This window comes from Mustelus asterias, chromosome 19 (genome assembly GCF_964213995.1).
Source record: "Mustelus asterias chromosome 19, sMusAst1.hap1.1, whole genome shotgun sequence".
NCBI lineage: Eukaryota > Metazoa > Chordata > Chondrichthyes > Carcharhiniformes > Triakidae > Mustelus > Mustelus asterias.
Window position 1 is genome coordinate 30,814,156 of NC_135819.1, and position 21,099 is coordinate 30,835,254.

At 47.7% G+C, this 21,099-nt stretch overlaps 1 protein-coding gene across 5 annotated transcripts in view; it reads left to right on the forward strand.

The window, feature by feature from the left end:
- The window catches only part of itpr2 (inositol 1,4,5-trisphosphate receptor, type 2), a 252,424-nt gene that overhangs the window by 59,237 nt on the left and 172,088 nt on the right, over positions 1–21,099 (forward strand). For all 5 annotated transcript variants that reach the window (XM_078235257.1, XM_078235259.1, XM_078235258.1 and 2 more), the window contains exons 3-8: positions 10,168–10,280; positions 12,190–12,276; positions 13,339–13,497; positions 20,389–20,487; positions 20,574–20,657; positions 20,762–20,908. In XM_078235257.1, coding sequence (XP_078091383.1) covers positions 10,168–10,280; positions 12,190–12,276; positions 13,339–13,497; positions 20,389–20,487; positions 20,574–20,657; positions 20,762–20,908 — 689 coding nt within the window. The remainder of the gene's footprint in view (positions 1–10,167; positions 10,281–12,189; positions 12,277–13,338; positions 13,498–20,388; positions 20,488–20,573; positions 20,658–20,761; positions 20,909–21,099) is intronic.

Consider the following 21,099-nt stretch of genomic DNA (forward strand, 5'->3'; position numbering starts at 1 on the left):
GAGCCTCCCTATCTCTGTAATCTCCCCGAGCCTCCCTATCTCTGTAATCTCCCCGAGCCTCCCTATCTCTGTAATCTCCCCGAGCCTCCCTATCTCTGTAATCTCCTCCGGCCTCCCTATCTCTGTAATCTCCTCCGGCCTCCCTATCTCTGTAATCTCCCCCAGCCTCCCTATCTCTGTAATCTCCCCCAGCCTCCCTATCTCTGTAATCTCCCCGAGCCTCCCTATCTCTGTAATCTCCCCCAGCCTCCCTATCTCTGTAATCTCCCCCAGTCTCCCTATCTCTGTAATCTCCTCCGGCCTCCCTATCTCTGTAATCTCCTCCGGCCTCCCTATCTCTGTAATCTCCCCCAGCCTCCCTATCTCTGTAATCTCCTCCGGCCTCCCTATCTCTGTAATCTCCAGCCTCCCTATCTCTGTAATCTCCCCGAGCCTCCCTATCTCTGTAATCTCCCCGAGCCTCCCTACCTCTGTAATCTCCCCTAGCCTCCCTCTCTCTGTAATCTCCCCGAGCCTCCCTGTCTCTGTAATCTCCCCTAGCCTCCCTATCTCTGTAATCTCCCCCAGCCTCCCTACCTCTGTAATCTCCCCGAGCCTCCCTATCTCTGTAATCTCCCCTAGCCTCCCTATCTCTGTAATCTCCCCCGGCTCCCTACCTCTGTAATCTCCCCCAGCCTCCCTATCTCTGTAATCTCCCCGAGCCTCCCTATCTCTGTAATCTCCCCGAGCCTCCCTATCTCTGTAATCTCCCCCAGCCTCCCTATCTCTGTAATCTCCCCCAGCCTCCCTATCTCTGTAATCTCCCCCAGCCTCCCTATCTCTGTAATCTCCCCGAGCCTCCCTATCTCTGTAATCTCCCCCAGCCTCCCTATCTCTGTAATCTCCCCCAGCCTCCCTATCTCTGTAATCTCCCCCAGCCTCCCTATCTCTGTAATCTCCCCCAGCCTCCCTATCTCTGTAATCTCCCCCAGCCTCCCTATCTCTGTAATCTCCCCCAGCCTCCCTACCTCTGTAATCTCCCCCAGCCTCCCTATCTCTGTAATCTCCTCTGGCCTCCCTATTTCTAGGGATGTCCACTGCTTGCTGAAGTCTATTTCTGAGGCGTTCAAGTCAGGCGACCCTGACCTATACACAACAAAAGATACGATCTAAGGAAGATCCATCAAAGATGCCAAAAGACAGTGCTGGACCTAGCTAGAATCCCAGGCTAGCCACGCAGACCCCCGCCGACTGTGGCAAGGTGTGCAAGACGTAACAGGCTACAAGATGAAGGCATGTAAAATTGCCGGCTCCAACGCACCCCTCCCTGATGAGCTCAATGCATTCTATGCCCGTTTTGAGCACTAGGTCAGTGAGAGCATGCCCTCCACCCTGGAAGCCTCGGATTAACCAGTATCTGAAGTCATTATTGAAGATGTCGGAGCAGCTTTCTCGAAGGTCAACCCACGGAAAGCGACTGGCCTGGATGGGGTACCCGGACGAGCAGTCAGATCCTGCGCGGATCAGCTGGCGGGGGTATTCACAGACCTCTTCAGCCTTTCTTTACAACAATCTGAGGTCCCTATCTGCTTCAAAAAGACAAACATCATCCCGGTGCTTAAGAAAAACCAAGCAGCGTGCCTTAATGACCATCGTCCGGTGGCTCTGACATCCATCATTATGAAGTGCTTCGAAAGGCTAGTTATGGCATGAATCAATTCCGGCCTCCCAGACTGCCTGGATCCACTACAGTTTGCCTACCGCCACAACAGGTCCACAGCAGGCGCCATCTCCCTGGCCCTGCACTCAACCCTGGAACGCCTAGATAACAAGGACACCTATGTCAGACTCCTATATATTGACTACAGCTCAGGCTTCAACACCATTATTCCTACGAAACCCATCTCCAAACTCCGTGGCTTGGGCCTCGGCTCCTCCCTCTGCGACTGGATCCTGAACTTCCTAACTCACAGACCACAATCAGTAAGGATAGGCAACAACACCTCCTCCACAATCATCCTTAACACCAGTGCCCCACAAGGCTGTGCTCTCAGCCCCCTACTATACTCCTTATACACCTTTGACTGTGCAGCCAAATTCCCCTCCAATTCGATTTTCAAGTTTGCTGACGACACCACCGTAGTGGGTCGGATCGCAAACAATGACGAGACAGAGTACAGGAATGGGATAGAGAATCTGGTGAACTGGTGCGGCAACAATAATCTCTCCCTCAATGTCAACAAGACGAAGGAGATTGTCATCAACTTCAGGAAGCGTAAAGGAGAACATGCTTCTGTCTACATCAATGGGGACCAAGTAGAAAGGGTCGAGAGCTTCAAGTTTTTGGGTGTCCAGATCACCAACAACCTGTCCTGGTCCCCCATGCTGACACTATAGTTAAGAAAGCCCACCAACACCTCTACTTTCTCAGAAGACTAAGGAAATTTGGCATGTCAGCTACGACTCGCACCAACCTTTACAGATGCACCATAGAAAGCATTCTTTCTGGTTGCATCACAGCTTGGTATGGCTCCTGCTCTGCCCAAGATCGCAAGAAACTACAAAAGGTCGTGAATGTAGCCCAATCCATCACGCAAACCAGCCTCCCATCCATTGACTCTGTCTACATTTCCCGCTGCCTCGGCAAAGCAGCCAGCATAATTAAGGACCCCACGCACCCCGGACATTCTCTCTTCCACCTCCTTCCATCGGGAAAAAGGTACAAAAGTCTGAGGTCGCGTACCAACCGACTCAAGAACAGCTTCTTCCCTGCTGCTGTCAGACTTTTGAATGGACTTACCTTGCATTAAGTTGATCTTTCTCTACACCCTAGCTATGACTACATTCTACACTCTCTTGTTTCCTTCTCTATGAACAGTATGCTCTGTATAGCGCGCAAGAAACAATTATTTTCACTATGTTAATACATGTGATAATAATACATCAAATCAAATCCACTCTGCAACAACTACACCATTCTTCATCACTCTATATCAACTATACCAATTGACACAACTAAACAGGACTTTACAACAAATTTAGCACTTTACAGAAAATAAACCACTTTAGGCAACTAAACCAGTTAATTATGTATCTATGTAATTGTGTACCTTTTACCTGCTCCACATTCTACCTGACAGCAGCGAGCTCCCCCTGTGTCTTCTTCCTCAAACACTCAATGAAGTTAATGTTTTGGCATGAGCTCCATCTTTGTTTCCAAGCTGTGATTCCCCTCTGGATCCTGGTGCGCTGAGAAAGCAGATTACACATTCCCAAGACTCCCCTACTGCCTCGCTGATCATTTTCAGATGTGTGACACACCCTGAGTTTAAATATTACTCTCCTTCATGCCAAAGTTTCCAGCTCATTGCTGTCTCTGAATGTTGCATGCAGCTTGGTGAAAATCCTCTGGTATCTGGTTCAAATCTCACGACAGCCTGAAAAATGTGGCAGACACTGGCGTGTGGCGCCAGGGGGGAAGAGACCCTCGGACATCACCAGGGGAGAGAGACCCTCGGGCAGTGCCAGGGGAGAGAGACCCTCGGGCAGTGCCAGGAGAGAGAGACCCTCGGGCAGTGCCAGGGGAGAGAGACCCTCGGGCAGTGCCAGGGTGAGAGACCTTCGGGCAGGGCCAGGGGGAGAGACCCCCGGGCAGCGCCGGGGGGGTGGGGAGTGGGGGGAGACCCTCGGGCAGCGCCGGGGGAGTGTGTGATTGTGGTGCGGGGGGCACTGAAAAGACAAATGCAGTTTACCCCCTTTTTCAGACTTTTATGACGCATCCTTCTGGGAAGAAGGTGCCTATCAGCTGCATTCCTGCTGTGGGTGAACCAGGGATTTTGGAATACATGGAAAATGTGGAACCTTTGTCTATTCAACGCGTTACAATAGATTATCGTTCGTACTGAATTTTAAACTAATTTGAGGGATGAACACGCAGAGACAAATGGAAGATGGGGGTGGGGGCGGAAAATGCATTAGTGGGGATACGTTGGCAATGTCACTAGATTCGGAATTCAGAGACTTAGGCTCTCTCCTTTCCTTCTCCCCTGTGTACTCTATGAACAGTAAGCTTGGTCTGTATAGAAACAATACTTTTTACTGCATCCCAATACATGTGACAATAAATAAAAAGCTCTGGAATTTAAATTCAATTTAAAATCTGGAATATAAAGACAGTCTAAGTGATGGTGACCAATAAACTTATCATTAATTGTTGTAAAAACCTGGTTCACTAATGTCCTTTAGGGAAGGAAATCTGCTGTCCTTACCCGGTCTGGCTCCATGAGAGTCCAGACCCACAACCGTGTGGTTGACCCTTAAATGCTCTCTGATTTTCTTTTTATATTAAATCACGGGATGCGAGTGTCATTGGCAAAGCTGGCACTTATTGCCCATCGCTAACTGCCCCTGAACTGAGTGGCTTGCTCGGCCATTTCAAGGAGCAGTTAAGAGTCAACCACATTGCTGTGGGTCATCACCAATGTCTCGAGGGGTAATTGGGAACTTGATGGGTGCTGGTGTTCCCATGTGCCCGCTGTCCTTGTGCCTCCAGGTAGGCACAGGTTTGGGAGGTACATTCGAAGGAGCCTTGAAATGCTGCAGTGAATCTTGCAGATGGCCCTCACCGCTGGGACGAGCGTGTAATTGCGTTGCAAAAACAACCTCTCGAGTAACTCAAAACTGGCCTGAAATAAGTTTAGAAATTACCATCTTGAAAAGATAAGCGATTCATTCACAAACATAACTAGAATGTGCCGTTTATATTCCTGCGTGTTGGCTGAGCTGAAACAATATGGCATTGTCAGAGGAAATTTCCGGGGTTTCCCTCTGGGGGAGTCAGCCAAATTCAACCAACAAAAAGACCGCGAAAGACAGCATGTAGTTAAAGAGTGAAAAGAAGTTTATTGCTAATGCATGCATCAGAAGAAAAGATAGTCAGCAAGCACCGGCTACCCTTTCTGCCGTAACAGTACTAGTGTGAGATTGATATACTCTCTCAACACTTCGATTTCCCACCCAGTTTGTCATCTAAACTGGAGGGTCCAATTACAATATTACACATTATTACCTTAGCCAATGATGCTCGCCCTGCCAGCATAGAAGAAACATAGAAGATAGGATCAGGAGGAGGCCGTTTGGCCCTTTGAGCCTTCTCCACCATTCATTATGATCATGGTTGATCATCCAACTCAATAGCCTAATTCTTCTTTTTCCCCATAACCTTTGATCCCATTCACCTCAAAGGCTACATCCAGCCTCCTCTTGAATACATTCCATGTTTTGGCAGGTTTTGATTAGGAGCTCATTAGTCCATTGCATCTGAAAGTTCTTCCCTCATTACTCGGAAACCCAACTACATAAATCCGGTAGATTCGAAGATATTGCTATCACCTGCAAATTTTAGTTGGTAAGGGCCGTTAATTCCCTATGTCCAGTCCCATTATCAGCATGAGAATCCGTACCAACCTCGTTAACCATGAGCTAATGCACTCCCATACATTCCAAAGCCCTGATTAACTTGCAGCTGCCTGACCCAAGCTGATAAGGAGAACTGCTCTCTCTGTACTCCATTGTCTCCAAAGAATGTGGTCTGTCTACTACTGTCTATTTCTCATCATGCTGAGCAGTTAGATGGCCTATTGGCCAAGGTTTACAAAACACATTAAGAACACAGTTTAATTTCATAACACTTGCTTAAATTGTGGTTATACAGACAATACCTTTGCATATTGTATTAGGCACATGGTGAATCCTTATATATGAGGCACCTTGTAATCTTTACCTTAACCTAGTCTACTTATTATAGTAAATTTAAAATGAGGGGCTTTTATACTATACGTTTTATATTACTCTCCTTCAGATGTATTTATGCTGCTTGTGCTATTTGGAGTTGCCTGAATGGTCAGTATATTTGTGCACCATTTAGCAGCATTCAACACTGGGCATTGTACCATAATGGAGTAGGATGCAATTCCCTGCTGTGAGATCCTGCTTGCTGTTGATTGTTATATAATTTACACAGCACTCATTTCTCCTCACACCACCCATCCAGAAAGAGAAAGATGTTTTGATTTGCTTCCCTCTTTATATTTCCTAACCCCTCAGTTTCGGTGTGATCCAATCTTCTATTAACAATCCCACAGCAATCTCAAGATGGGATAAACTCAGAGGGTTAGTTTATTTGCACACACTCATAACGCAGGAGGCGGATCACAAGATCGCCTCTACACTCGGACAGTAAAGACACGGATAGAGAGAAGAAAGTTTTACGGTATGGAGATCACAGAGAAAATAATGATTGGTTCCCTTGGGTTCCAGAGTCCAGAAGTCCAATGAGACATTCTTTCATGGAGGTCAACAGGTTGAAAACCAATGCTGGATAATTTACTTTTCCGATGAGCTAAGCGCGCAGAGATGAATCAATCTTGTAGGGAATGGCTTAGAACTCCCAGCTGAAGCAGTGTAGATGCGGCCAGACATCCAATTTGGGCCAGAGCTCCTTTGGTGTGGCCAGCTAGTCAGATACTAAACAGCAGGCTGAGCTTTCCTGTTCAGCAAGACAATATTACTTACTCCATAAGCCAGTGGCCCATGTCACATGACTCCCACCTCTCCACCATCTTTGACAAACGATGTGTTTCTAACATCTGGGTTCCAAAGGATGTTTGATGTCTTGGTCATTAGGAATTGAGGGGAAGGTTGTGGGGCCTTTGTCTCAGCAGATGACCCGTCCCCTCCTGGCCAGCCTGGGTTATAAAGTACAGATGACCTTTGTATAGTTCTCATTGAAGTTGTGCTGTACAGTCCCCAGGGGAAGTCTTGGTGGCTCCGCAGAGATAGAGAGGTTCCTAAAACTGCCAAGTCCCTGCTTATGTTCCGGGGTGATAGACAGTGCCAGCCAATTTAAAAGTCTTTCATCAGTTTGAAAAATATTAGAAACAGCAGTGAGTGGATCTATATATGTGTTATAAAAATATACAATGTGAGAGCGCAGCCCCTCACGTGACTATAGGGAGGGAGGGACCAATCACTGGAATGTGTATAGACAGGCTGAGTTAGAGAATGCCATTGTTCTCAATGACCTGTAACCAGTATAACTAAGTCTTTCTTCCTCCAGCCACCCTGCTCATTGTTCTGACAGAGCAGTGTAACATGATCCAGGAGCAACATCTTTCTGGGAAGTGGAACACTCAGCCCCTGCGGGCATTACTGGGTAAAAGCTGGTTACGGCTTGTCTTTGGCACATTGCCATTGGGAATGGGGAAACCCAAGGCAGGCATGCATTGAGCCTCGTGCTTGAGGAAAGGTGGAGATGGATTTGCCTTTAGACAACTCCTTCTACAACCTCGGGAAGACCCCAACCGTTCTGCAGCCACTTTGTGAAGTGAAGCCACTGTTGTCGTGTCGGGAACACCACAGCCAATTTGCGCACAGCAAGCTCCCACAAACAGCAGTGTGACGATGACCCAGATCAGCTGCTTTCGTGATTGGTTTTGGAGATAAATATTGACCCTAGCTCAAGGAAGAACCCCTCTGCTCTTTTGCAAAACAGTGCCAGTAAGAAAGAGGGCAGATGGGGCCTTGGCTTAATTTCTTATTGAAAAGAGTGTACCTCCGACAGTGCGGCACTCGCTCAGTACCGCACAAGAGTGCCAGCCTGGATTTCTGCGCTCATGGCTCTGAATCCGTGACCTTTTTACTTGGATGTCAATGTTATCACTGAGCTATGGTTGGTTGAGTTGTTGGTGCCTGTCGCATCTCCGTGGGCCACTCACCCATTTTAAATCAATGAATATCAAGCTGCTTGCATCAGCTGCTGTGGTTCTTGGCTAGCTCCTTGTAAGGGCAGAGTGGGGGGAGGCAGGGGTGAGTGAAGAGTGGTAATGAGGTCTTTCGAGGTTATAATGGAGTTGGTGGAGCAATTCTCTGAAGAAGGATGCCTGCTAAGCTCATGGCCACCCAGTGTCAGCTAGAGCACCTAACACCAAATGTTAAGTTCATCATCTACATATCACCCTTCCACATGTCGTACGTTGCTGCCAAGATTGGATTGCCAACTCTGGTTAGACGTATTGGAATCATAGAATCGTACAGTGCAGAAGGAGGCCATTTGGCCCATCGAGTCTGCACCGACAACAATCCCACCCAGACCCTATCCCCATAACCCCATGTATTTACCCTAGCTACTCACTAAGGGGAATTTAGTATGGCCACTCACCTAACCAGCACAGCTTTGGAGTGTGGGAGGAAACCAGAGCACCCGGAGAAAACCCACGCAGACACGGGGAGAACGTGCAAACTCCACACAGACAGTGACCCAAGCCAGGCATCCGGGTCCCTGGTGCTGTGAGGCAGCAGTGCTAACCACTGTGCCACCGTGCTGCCCTGCAGATTGCATAACGTGACCTCTGCCCTCTAACAGTCCCCCCCTCCCTCCATGCTGCCGCCATTGGTTGCCCAACCCATCCTTGCAGCCAATTGGAAAGGCAGGCTCTGTGGTACCTGATTGGATGATTCTGGAAACCATCCAGAAGATTGGTTTTCATCTCATTGCCATTTTGTAAAACAAATGACCAGAAGTGTTGAAAGAAAATAGGGGGTAAGAATCGATTGTGGGAATGTCCGTGATGATATTTCTCCTGGGTTTCTCACCGCATTGAGCTTCAGATTTCCATCAGGGCTTGGACAGTCTCTACACCAGGTGTACCTGAAAAATGGTAAGACCCAAAACTGGGTCTGGCATCTTTCAGGTAACCTCGGGCCGCAGGACGTTGCTGTCTTAAGTTGGCTTACTTTGTGCTCGTTTCACACCCTTTAAACTGATCGAATTTATCCAGGTTATTTCTGTTTGTTGGGGGAGCACGCTTGCACAAGGGGGCAGTGTTTAGTGAAATTTGCAAACATTGTTACACGTTGTGGTAACATGGCCCCTTTAAGGCGGTGATCTCTGAGAGCCATGTGATTGGGCTGGACCCTATAGAGAGGTAGAGCTGGAAGCTGAGCCAATCAGGAGCAAGAACGCACGTCCTGGGGGGTGTGGAACCTGGGTTGGAGCCAGGGAAGTGTAGAGAGTGGACATGTGCCTCAGTCTCTGTGTGTGAACAGAATTCCCACTCACCTGAAGAAGGGGCTTGGAGCTCCGAAAGCTTGTGTGGCTTTTGCTACCAAATAAACCTGTTGGACTTTAACCTGGTGTTGTTAAACTTCTTACATCCTTGTTTGTACATATAAAAATATTGTTATTAATAAATCAGTTATAAAGCCATGGTGAGCCATCTCTGAAGTTTTACATATGCAAAACGTGGTTGAAGTTTAAAGTTATTTATTAGTATCGCAAGCAGGCTTACATTAACACGGCAATGAAATTACTGTGAAAATCCCCTGGTCGCCACATTCCGGTGCCTGTTCGGGTACACTGAGGGAGAATTTAGCACGGCCAATCCACCCAACCAGCACGTCTTTCAGAGTTTGCAATTCTTGTCTGCAAAAGTGCAATTGATGTTCGACCCATTGTCAGTTTTAAATGCTGAGAATCCCATTGAGTAGTGGAACAGACGCAAGGGGGGATTAAGTGGTCTGTTCTGGTTCTCACAATCCTATCTTGTGATGCTGTATCGACCTGTTTTTCGTGTAGCTGCCCAGACATGTTTGGTTTTATTGGCGTTAGACATGGGCAGGAAAGAAGGTGCAAGCACTTCCCAACATTAGATCCAGGTTGAATTCCTGTGAAATGTATTTGCTCCATTTGTGTTATAATGGATGACACAATGTTGCTTCAGTCCCTCCCTTGGGTAGGATTGCCCTAAACTCAACACAATGAGAGTCTGTGTTCTTGGAATTTCATACTCTGTTTACAGCGCTATAACTGTAATTGTGGCCTGCGTATTGTAACTGAGTGCTATTAGCAATATCAGTTAAGGTGCAGCAAGAAACTGCTTATCTTCAATGTCAGCGGGGCATGTGGGAGTGGAAAAGTAGTTTTTATCTCCCTATATTAAAATTTAAAGAAGGTCTGCTCTTGAGAATTGCTTTGTAAATAGCCGAGAGTGACTGCCGCAGGTCAGACTGTTCCACTTGAAAATAATCATGTCAATTTTAAAGCAAGACTTTTGGAATTTCTGTCTTTGAGTGTATAATCTGCTATCTGCTTTCTCTTGTTTTTACCCCCACCTACCCTCTTCCCCCCAGATTGCCTTTTCAAGGTTTGCCCCATGAACCGGTATTCGGCTCAGAAACAATTCTGGAAAGCAAAGCAGTCAAAACAAGGGAACACTGAAGCTGCATTGTTGGGGAAGTTACAGGTAACCCATAAAGGATCATTCGTTAAAGTTTATTCATTAGTGTCACAAGTAGGCTTACATCAACACTGCAATGAGGTTACTGTGGTACTCACCCCCCCCTTGCAATGATCACAAGAAAACAAAGTCAGCCCTCTAGCCCTCACAACCTCCACACACTCGCCGTGCCCAATCCATGCCAACTCAACCTGTTGGCCCGCTCTCGTCTCTGTGCCAACTTAGTGCCATCCCCATGCTCATAGCCATGATGCTATGCTGTAGGCAGCACGGTGGCAAAATGGTTAGCGCTGCTCATGTGCCTCTCAGTGCCAGGGACCCGGGTTCGATTCCCGGCTTGGGTCACTGTCTGTGCGGAGTTTGCACGTTCTCCCCATGTCTGCGTGGGTTTCCTCCGGGTGCTCCGGTTTCCTCCCACAGTCCAAAGATGTACAGATTAGATGGACTGGCCATGCTAAGTTGCCCCTTAGTGTCCCAGGATGTATAGGTTAGAAGGAATAGCTGTGGTAAATGTGTGGGGTTACAGGGATATTGCACAGGAGAGGGCCTGGGTAACACCATCTGTCAGAGAGTCGGTGCAAACTTGATGGGCCAAATGTCCACTTCTCTCCTGTAGGGATTCTGTGGTTATTTGGGAAGATGGTGGCGTAGTTGTCACTGGACTAGGAATCCAGAGAGCCAGGGTAATGCCTTGGAGATGACAGCAAATTACTGTGGATGCTGGAATCTCATACAAAAACAGAAAATGCTGGAAAATCTCAGCAAGTCTGACAGCATCTGTGGCCCAAGTTCTGATGAAGGGTCATCCAGACTCAAAATATTGGCCCTTTCTCTCTCCGCAGCTGCTGAGATTTTCCAGCATTTTCTGCTAATGCTCTGGGGACACAGGTTCAAATCCCACCACGGCAGCTGGTAAACTTAAATTCCACTGATAAATGTGAAACGTAAGGTTTTAGTAATGGTGACCACGAAACTGAGTTTTGTAAAAACCATTCTGATTCTCCGATGTCCTTTTGGCAACAGTGTAGAAATCGGGCAACGTGGTGATGAGGGAGAGCTGGGATTTTAAAAATTAATTTTATGGGATGTGGATGCCGCTGGTTGAGCCAGCATTTGTTGCCCATTCCTAACTGACCACCATTTCCGAGGGCATTTAAGAATTGACCACATTGTAGTGGCTCTGGAGTCGCATGTAGGCCAGACCAGGTAAGGACGGCAGATTTCCTTCCCTAAAGGACATTAATGACCCAGATGGGTTTTTACAACAATCTATAATGGTTTCATGGTCAGTAGTATACTTTTAATTCTAGATTTTCAGTCAGTGCTGATGTAAGTTGATGCATTTGTCCAAAGGATAGATATTGGTGAACAGCGTAACAATCTGGAATGCACTGCCCAAAAGAATTTGGTAGCAATTTTACAAATTAAATTGGACAAATACTTGAAAAGGAAACAGTTGGGGACCTGGGTTCGAATCCCACCACGGCAGATGGTGGAATTTGAATTCAATTTTAAAAAATCTGGAATTAAGAATCTACTGATGACCATGAAACCATTGTCGATTGTGGGAAAAACCCATCTGATTCACTAATGTCCTTTAGGGAAGGAAATCTGCCGTCCTTACCCGGTCTGGCCTACATGTGACTCCAGAGCCACAGCAATGTGGGTGATTCTCAACTGCCCTCTAAACAAGGGCAACTCAGGATGGGGAATAAATGCTGCCCAGCCAGCGACACCCCATGTCCCATGAATGAGTGAAACATATTGCAGGGCTCTGTGGAAAGAGCGGAGGAATGGGACTGGTATCTCTTTAAGAGATGGAGTATGGACCTGGTGTGCTGGGGGTTTTCACAGTCCTTGCTTTTGGGAGTGTTCAGTGAAGGTAACTTTGAAACTGAGCGGATGTGTTTTACAGCAAGCAGCGGAACTGGAACAGAAACAGAATGAAACTGAGAACAAGAAGCTGCTCGGAGAGGTTGTGAAGTACAGCAATGTCATTCAGGTGAGAGCACCATTAACCCGGCAGCTTTGTGGCTCGGGCGGGGCGGCTGTTTGCTGACAATTTTGTGGCCTTTTCACTCCCATTCACAATTCTTCCAATAGCAAAGCTGCCCCACCAACCCGCAGCGAGGGCTGGGTGACATCCGGGCTTAAGCCCACATGTGACAGGTGATGGCTGTTCCATACAAGATAGAACCCGGTGGGCGGCACGGTGCCACAGTGGTTAGCACTTCTGCCTCACAGCACCAGGGACCCGGGTTCGATTCCCGGCTTGTGTGTCTGTCTGTGTGGAGTTTGCACATTCTCCCCGTGTCTGTGTGGGATTCCTCCAGGTGCTCCGGTTTTCTCCCACAGTCCAAAAATGTGTGGGTTGGGTGCATTGGCCATGCTAAATTGACCCTTAATGTCAGGGGGATTAGCAGGGTAAATACGTGGGGTTACAGGGATAGGGTCTGGGTGGGATTGTTGTCAGTGCAGGCTTGATGGGCTGAATGGCCTCTTTCTGCACCGTAGGGATTCACCCACCATCCATCCTGACAGCTCACTATCACGGAATTGGCTATCAGCATCTTGTGGATATCACCACATTTTTAAATATTGGATTAAAGCAGCTATATTGTCACCTGGCTGAGAGGCTGAGTACTCAGAGAGGAGTAATCCATCTGCTGATTCACTGAGGCCAATCCACCATCGTCACCAGGTTCGAGAGTAACCTCCTGTGTGATGCTCCTTAATATTTTGGTCTGGAATGGGCCTTACAGAGACCGCAATGAGACACCAGTGAGCACTGAGCTGGAGAAGGAGAGTTAAGAGGGAGGATTAGAAGCTTGGTCCAAAGGGTAGTTTAAGTACGAAAGAGGGGTGGAGAAGAATGGGGGTTTCGGAAGGGAATCTGGAGGCCTAGATGGCTGAAGGCACGGCTGCTAAGTGTGGATGAAGGGAATTAGAGGAATGGGTAAGAGGGTAGAGTCGGAGGATCGAGAAGAAAGAATATGTAAACAAGTTGTCTTTGGATAAAAGTGATGGTTTGTTATTTGATGTCTTTCTGTAATTTTGGCTGTAGTTACTGCATATTAAAAGCAACAAGTACCTCACCGTCAACAAGAGACTCCCCGCTCTGCTGGAGAAGAACGCAATGAGGGTCTCTTTGGATATTTCTGGAAACGAAGGTTCCTGGTTCTACATTCAACCTTTTTGGAAGCTCAGGAGTGAAGGTGACAATGTAAGTCTGAATGAGAGGCAACATGTGATCAACACTCCGCAATGTACAAGTGGTTCAGTTGGAAATTACACTTGTGTCCAGTGGTACACTTCACCCTATAACTCAGGCCTGGAGCAGCAGAAGCAGGAGTATGCCATTCAGCCCCTCCAGTCCTGCTGTCCCATTCAATTTGATCATGACTAGTTTGCACCGTGATTCTATTTATTCATCTTTGCCCCATGTCCCTTCATCCAACAAAATGATTGATTTTTTTTTTGTTCTTGGGTTCCAGGTGAAGCAGGCAAGGAAATATTTTAAATCCCAAGAGCATTTCAATCTTATACTACATGAATGATTGTGAGTAACATGAGAGCCAGTAGAGGGTGACAGTGATGTTCCCTGAGGAACATTAGTGTCCTGTGGACAACCTGGCAGCTTCTCGTGGTCAGATTTACAGACTAACCCCACAATGCACCAGATTAATTATATTCAATTTCACAACCTGCTGTGGTGACATTTGAACTCACGACCTCTGGGTTGCTGGTTAAATAACTCAAGAACTCTGAGCAGGAGTTGGCCATTAAGTTCCTTGCATCTGCTCCGCCATTCAACCTGACCTTAACTCCATTCTCCTGCCTGTCCCCCTCCCCACTCCCACCAACCTCACCTCCCCAACCCCCGACTCCCTTCTTGATCAATCTGCCCCACTTGACCTTTCACATGGTCAATGACCCAGCCTCCACTGCGCTCTGGGGAAGAGAATTCCAAAGATTGGCCACCCTTCCAGACAGCAAATTCTTGCTCATCTCTGCCTTCAATGGGCGCCTCTATTTTTAAACCATGTCCCCGAATTCTAGATTCTCCCACAAGAGTTTAGTTTATATAGTTCATTTATTTATTAGTCACAAGTAAGGCTTACATTAACACTGCAATGAAGTTACTGTGAAATTCCCCTAGTCGCCACATTCTGGTGCCTGTTCGGGTCAATGCACCCTAACCAGCACGTCTTTCAGACTGGGAGGAAACTGGAGCAGCCGGAGGAAACTCATGCAGACACGGGGAGAATGTGGAAACTCCACACAGACAGTGACCCAAGCCGGGAATCGAACCCGGGTTCCTGGAGCTGTGAGGCAGCAGTGCTAACACTGCCACCGTGCTGTCTGGGAAGGCCCTTCCGTATTCTATATGTTTCAATAAGATCATCTCTCATTCTTCTAAACACCAATGGTTATAGGTCCAACCTCTCCAACTTTTTCTCATAAGTCAAATCCCCTACATACCAAGAATCGCCTAATGAATCTTCTCTAAACTGCCTTCAATATCTCTCCTTGAGCAAGGAGACAAAAACCGTACTCTAGGTATGGTCTCATCAATGTCTTGTATAGTCGGAGCAAGACTTCCCTACTTTTATACTCCATCCCCCGGCAATAAAGGCCAACATCCCATTTGCCTCCCCGATGGCTTGCACTGGTATGCTAACAATTTTGTGGTTTATAGTAAGAAGTCTCACAACACCAGGTTAAAGTCCTACAGGTTTATTTGGAATCACTGCTCCTTCATGAGGTGAGTGGACCTGACTCAGGAAGGAAGTCAGTCCTTGTCAGCTAACATGTTGTAAGTGTAACTCCCTTCAAAATTTCACAGAAAACAACCCAAAGATGGGAGTGATATCAAATAGTGCCAAGAACAACTTTCAGAGATTATATCGAGATGACTCATTTAAGTTTAAAGTTTTTATTTATTGGTGTCACAAGTAGGCTTAATAATTTCACATTAGCACTGCAATGAAGTTACTGTGAAAATGCCCTAGTCTCCACACTCCGGCGCCTGTTCGGGTATACTGGGAGAATTGAGGGAGAATTTAGCACGGCCAATGCACCTAACCAGCACGTCTTTCAGACTGTGGGAGGCAACCAGAGCACCCGGAGGAAAGCCACGCAGACATGGGGAGGACATGCGGACTCCGCACAGACAGTGACCAAGCTAGGAAACGAACCCAGGTCATTGGCGCTGTGGGGCAGCAGTGCTAACCACTGTGCCGGACCTGACTCAACTCACCTGATGAAGGAGCAGCGTTCCGAATGCTTGCGATTCCAAATAAACCTGCTGGACTTTAACCTGGTGTTGTGAGACTTCTTACTGTGCTTACCCCAGTCCAACGCCGGCATCTACACGTCTTTGTGATTCACGCGCAAGGTCTCCCAGATCAGTCTGTAACCCAGCTGCCTGCAGTCTCTTTTCATTTACATAATATTCTGATTTTCGATTTTCCCACTGAGCTCACATTGCCTCCTCGTTATGCTCTGCCTGCCATATTTCTGCCCATTCGCTTACCCTAGCTATATTCCTTTGTTGACACTTTGCGCCCTCCTGGCGCCTTGCTTTCCTGCCTATCTTTGCATTGTAAGAAGTCTCACAACACCAGGTTAAAGTCCAACAGGTTTATTTGGTAGCAAATACCATAAGCTTTCGGGGCGATGCCCCTTCGTCAGATGGAGTAGTTATCTGTTCTCCAACAGTACACAGACACAGAAATCAAGTTACAGAATACTAATTAGAATGCAAATCTCTACAGCCAGCCAGGTCTTAAAAGGTGTCTGTGTACTGTTGGAGAACAGATAACTACTCCATCTGACGAAGGGGCATCGCTCCGAAAGCTTATGGTATTTGCTACCAAATAAACCTGTTGGACTTTAATCTGGTGTTGTGAGACTTCTTACTGTGCTTACCCCAGTCCAACGCCGGCATCTCCACATCATATCTTTGCATTATCAGCAAATTTGGCAACAATACATTTGGTCCCTTCATCCAGTTCATTAATATAGGTTGTAAACACTCGAGTCCCCCAGCACTGATCTGTGGCACTCTACGCACTATGGTTTCCTGACTCTCTGCTTGTTGGTCAATCCTTTACCCATTCTGATGTATTATCCCCAGCACTTTGATTGCATTTGTTTGGTCTGAACCCTTTTCTGTGGAGCCTGAGCAAATGCCTTTTCAAAGTCCACACACCCCACATCCACTTCAATCCCAGAACCACTAGCACGATCATGGTCCTCATTGAAGCAGCCGTCACATAGAGGCTCTCTGACAAATAATAACTCACTGTATTTTCTTGCCCATGCTTACTAAATGACCATTATTAATGAGCACTGTGAGTCGCACGGTAGCACAGTGGTTAGCACTGCTGCTTCACAATGCCAGGGACCCGGGTTCGATTCCCGGCTTGGGTCACTGTCTGTGGGGAGTTTGCACGTTATCCCCGTGTCTGCATGGGTTTTCTCCGGGTGTTCCGGTTTCCTCCCACAGTATGAAAGATGTGCTGGTCAGGTGCTAAATTCTCCCTCAGTGTACCCGAATGGATGCCAGAGTGTGGCGACTAGGGGATTTCCACAGTAACTCCATTGCAGTGTTAATGTAAGCCCTCTTGTGACTAATAAATAAAAAAATTTAAACTGAAATGAGTCATCTAGATGTAATCTCTGAAAGTTGTTCTTGGCACTATTTGATATTACTCCCACCTTTGGGTTGTTTGTGTGGAACTTTGAAGGGAGTTACACTTTCAGCATGTTCGCTGCCAAGGACTGATTTCCTTCCTGAGGTAATGTTGATGTTCACGGCTGCGTGTGAAGTCACCGGGCTGTTTAATCAACTAGAGCTCACTGGAGCTGCACTGGAGCTCTTGGGTATTGGGAGTGAGTCATTACAGACACTGAGTGATGGACAGAGACGTGCCAAGTTCAACAAGCAGCCTTGCACCCATCCCACTGATTGCAGGAACATGCTGGTCCTCCGTGGGACTCTTGAACGCAGTCATGTTGATGATTTATTTACAGCCTTAATATTTCTGGAAAACTTGCCACAGAAAACAGCTGCAGACAGCGATTAATCATCTTGGGTATATCAAGCAGTTCAATCAATCAAAATAAGTACCTTGTTAGCAGTGTTTGAAAACCTCAGCCTGTCTCGGAAGATTGTGATCGACGTGGCTCCACCCACCTGTTGAGAAGCGCCCCCATTGTCGGCCTGTGCCAGAGATTTATAGACATGGGTTTGTAATGTCTTACTGACCTTCAGACACAAGTACACTAGCCCATGTCCTCTGCTTGTTGTGTACAGGGAGTCCAGGCCAAGTACAGCAGTCAGGGCAAGCAGAGTGGGAGGGTTTTGGTGTCGATAACTGGATCCGGAGGGGGAGAGAGACAACGGAGCTTGGGGGGGTGGAGGGAGTGGAACTGAAAACAGGAGAATGGCACAGTGACACAGTGGTTACACTGCTGCCTTGCAGCGCCAGGGACCAGGGTTCGATTCCCAGCTTGGGTCACTGTCTGTGTGGAGTCTGCACGTTCTCCCCGTGTCTGCGTGGGTTTCCTCCGGGTGCTCCAGTTTCCTCCCACAGTCTGAAAGACGTGCTGGTTGGCCATTGGCCATGGCATTGGCCATGCTAAATTCTCCCTCAGTGTAACCCGAACAGGCGCCGGAGTGCGATGATTATGGGATTTTCACTGTAACTTCATTGCAGTGTTAATGTAAACCTACTTGTGACACTAATAAACTTTAAACTTCAAAAAAATAACAAGGGCGGAGGGAGGGCGAGGGGGAAGAGAAGAATGGTGGGAGGGAGGGAAGGTGGCACATGGAGGGGAGGAGGAGGGGTATAAAGGGGGCAGGTGGAGTGTTGGCATGGCCAATCCACCTAACCAGCACGTTAGGTGGGAGGAAACCGGAGCACTCGGAGGAAACCCACGCAGACACGGAAAGAATATACAACTCCGCACAGACAGTGACCCAAGCCGGGAATTGAACACTGGTCCGTGGCGCTGTGAGGCAGCAGTGCTAACCACTGTGCCACCCTAATTTGTGATGAGGATAACACACTGGAGACAGGAACAAGGTCTCAGTGTTCCCAAAGCTCTCCCACACCAGAGGTCTTCCTCAGCTCATGTCTGGGTCTGTTGTAGTTAAATTGATAGAGATTGGCTATTTTGATTAGTCTGCATCTCCACTCTTATCTCTACCACTGAAGGTGGGATGTGGGTCCTGCTTTTGCCCCTGTGTGTTAGTCTGTCTGTCAACAATATACCTCAAAATGAATGGAGTTCAATAAAACAGGTACACAGATAGGAAATGGCCCGAGGGAGAATTGATTGGCTTTTGGCAAATATTCCAATCCGGATCCAAATCCTAGGATTTTTCTTTTTAAAGGATCCGACAGTGTTGTTGAGGGAGGGGGAGGGGGGTGATGGGGGTTGGGGGGTGGGGGTGGGGGGGGGGGGGGGGTGGAAACAAGGAAAAACCTCAATCAGCTGCAAAATTGTAATAATGTTGTGTTAACACAACGTGGCGGAGGTATGCGCTCTACTGAAAGCCCTCTTCACGTGTTATGTGATGCCCAAGACCAGTTGGAGTACTGTGTGCAGTTTTGGTCCCCTTACCTAAAAGAATATTATTGCCGTCGAGGGATGGTGGGGAACTATGTTACAAAGAGAGATTGGGCAAACTGGGCCTGGAATGAGAAGTGGCCACGTTAAAACCTACAAAATAGTTTGAAGGAAAGGGGTGGCATGGTGGCACAGTGGTTAGCACTGCTGCCTCACAGCACCAGGGACCCGGGTTCAATTCTAGCCTTGGGTCACTTTTTTGTGTGGAGTTTGCACTTTCTCCCCGTGTCTGCGTGGGTTTCCTCCCATAGACCGAAAGACGTGCAGGCTAGGTTGATTGGCCATGATAAATTGACTCCAGTGTCAGGGGGACAAGCAGGGTAAATATGTGGGGTTAGGGGTATAGGGCCTGGGTGGGATTGTGGTCGGTACAGACTCGATGGGTCAAGTGGCCTCCTTCTGCATTGTAGATTCTATGACAGTTCTGCCCATGGCTCCTGTTGGAGAATGTGACTCCCAATTAGGAGGAGATGGCAATTAACCCGAAAGGAATGCGTTCAAACCTTTTTAACAAATCACTTGCCGAAGGAATGAGATTGAAGCTGTTTTGGCAGAGATCCATCATTCCATCCCCGGGCTGTACCCTAAAGCCTGATTTTTATTCGCATTTCGAAAAAGATGGGGGGGGGAGAGCTTGTGTCTCTGAAATAACTGGAACCAAATCCATTAATGGGAAACTGGATAATTAAACGAGGGAGAAAGGAATAGAGGGAGGTGCTGACTGCACCCGATATGGTAGTTCGTGCAGAGTATAAACACCAGTTGGGCCGAATGGCCTGTTTCTGTGCTTTCTGTATAATTCTATACACACGGATTGGATCAGGAAAACAGCGGAAATAAGAGGGACGTGTAGATGAAGCTTTTCACCTCGCACACACCAGGACAAACAAAAGAATGATCGCAACGGTTTATACCCTCGGAGACAAAGGTGCTGATTGGAGGGCAAGTAGACTTTGATTGGATGAGGCGTTGCTATGGAGAAAGCAGCCACCAACGCCACGCTGCCCAAACCCCTGGCTAACTCAGAAAAGGCTTGACCGCGTTATGTCTCAGCCAATCAGCACCCATTTCCCCTGTAGTTTACATTTTTATGACCCTTTGAAATTTGGCATTTTTGCCTTTGTCCTGATGAGGGCGGGATGAAAAGAATTGCCAATGTGTTGCACTTTTCAGCAACATTCTTTACCACTAATCAAGAGTAAAATTGTGACTCCATAGCCAGAACTTTCTGGCCGTTCACACCAGTGGGACACGCTGACAACACACCCCCTGCCGCAGGTTAGCGAGGGCTGCATTCAGCGGGAAACCCCGTTGATGACAGCAGGACTGGAAGATCCCACCATCAGCCAATGGCAGGCCTCCGCCTGCCTGCATGGTGGATTGCAGAGTGAATCCTGCCCGATGATTATGAAAAAAGTTGGCGATTTTGCTTGGGGGGATCTTAATTGCTTCTCTTTCTTCCCGTGTGCAGGTTGTCGTGGGAGATAAAGTCGTTTTGAATCCTGTCAATGCTGGGCAGCCATTGCATGCTAGCAATCTCGAGTTATTAGACAACCTAGGCTGCAAGGAGGTAAGTCCAAATGACCCAAACCACTGGTGAGCTGTTTCCCTGTTGACCATCTGCTGCCAAAATTAACCCGACCTTTTTAATACCAGGTGAACGCCGTGAATTGTAACACCAGTTGGAAGATTGCGCTCTTTATGAAACATAGCGACTATCGCGATGATGTTCTGAAAGGGGTCAGTGCTTTTTCTCTCTTTACCTTCCTACAGTGTTGGATCTGATGTGTTGCGTGGATTGATTCCGATGTAACGTAATCCGTTTTGCCGCTGTCAATCTGCAGGGTGACGTGGTTAGGCTTTTCCACGCGGAGCAAGAAAAGTTCCTGACTTGTGATGAGTACAAGAAACAACAGCACATCTTCCTGAGGACCACACTGCGGCAATCCGCAACCTCCGCCACCAGCTCCAAAGCACTCTGGGAAATTGAGGTAGGACCCAGAACTCACTCGTGCAGGATACGTGTCGTAGAATTCTCTGCAGTGGAGGAGGAGGCCATTCGGCCCACTGAGTCTGCACCGACTCTCTGACAGAGCATCTTACTCAGGCCTTCTCTCCTGCCCTACCCCCGTAACCCCACACATTTACCATGGCCAATCCCCCTAACCTATACATCTTTGGA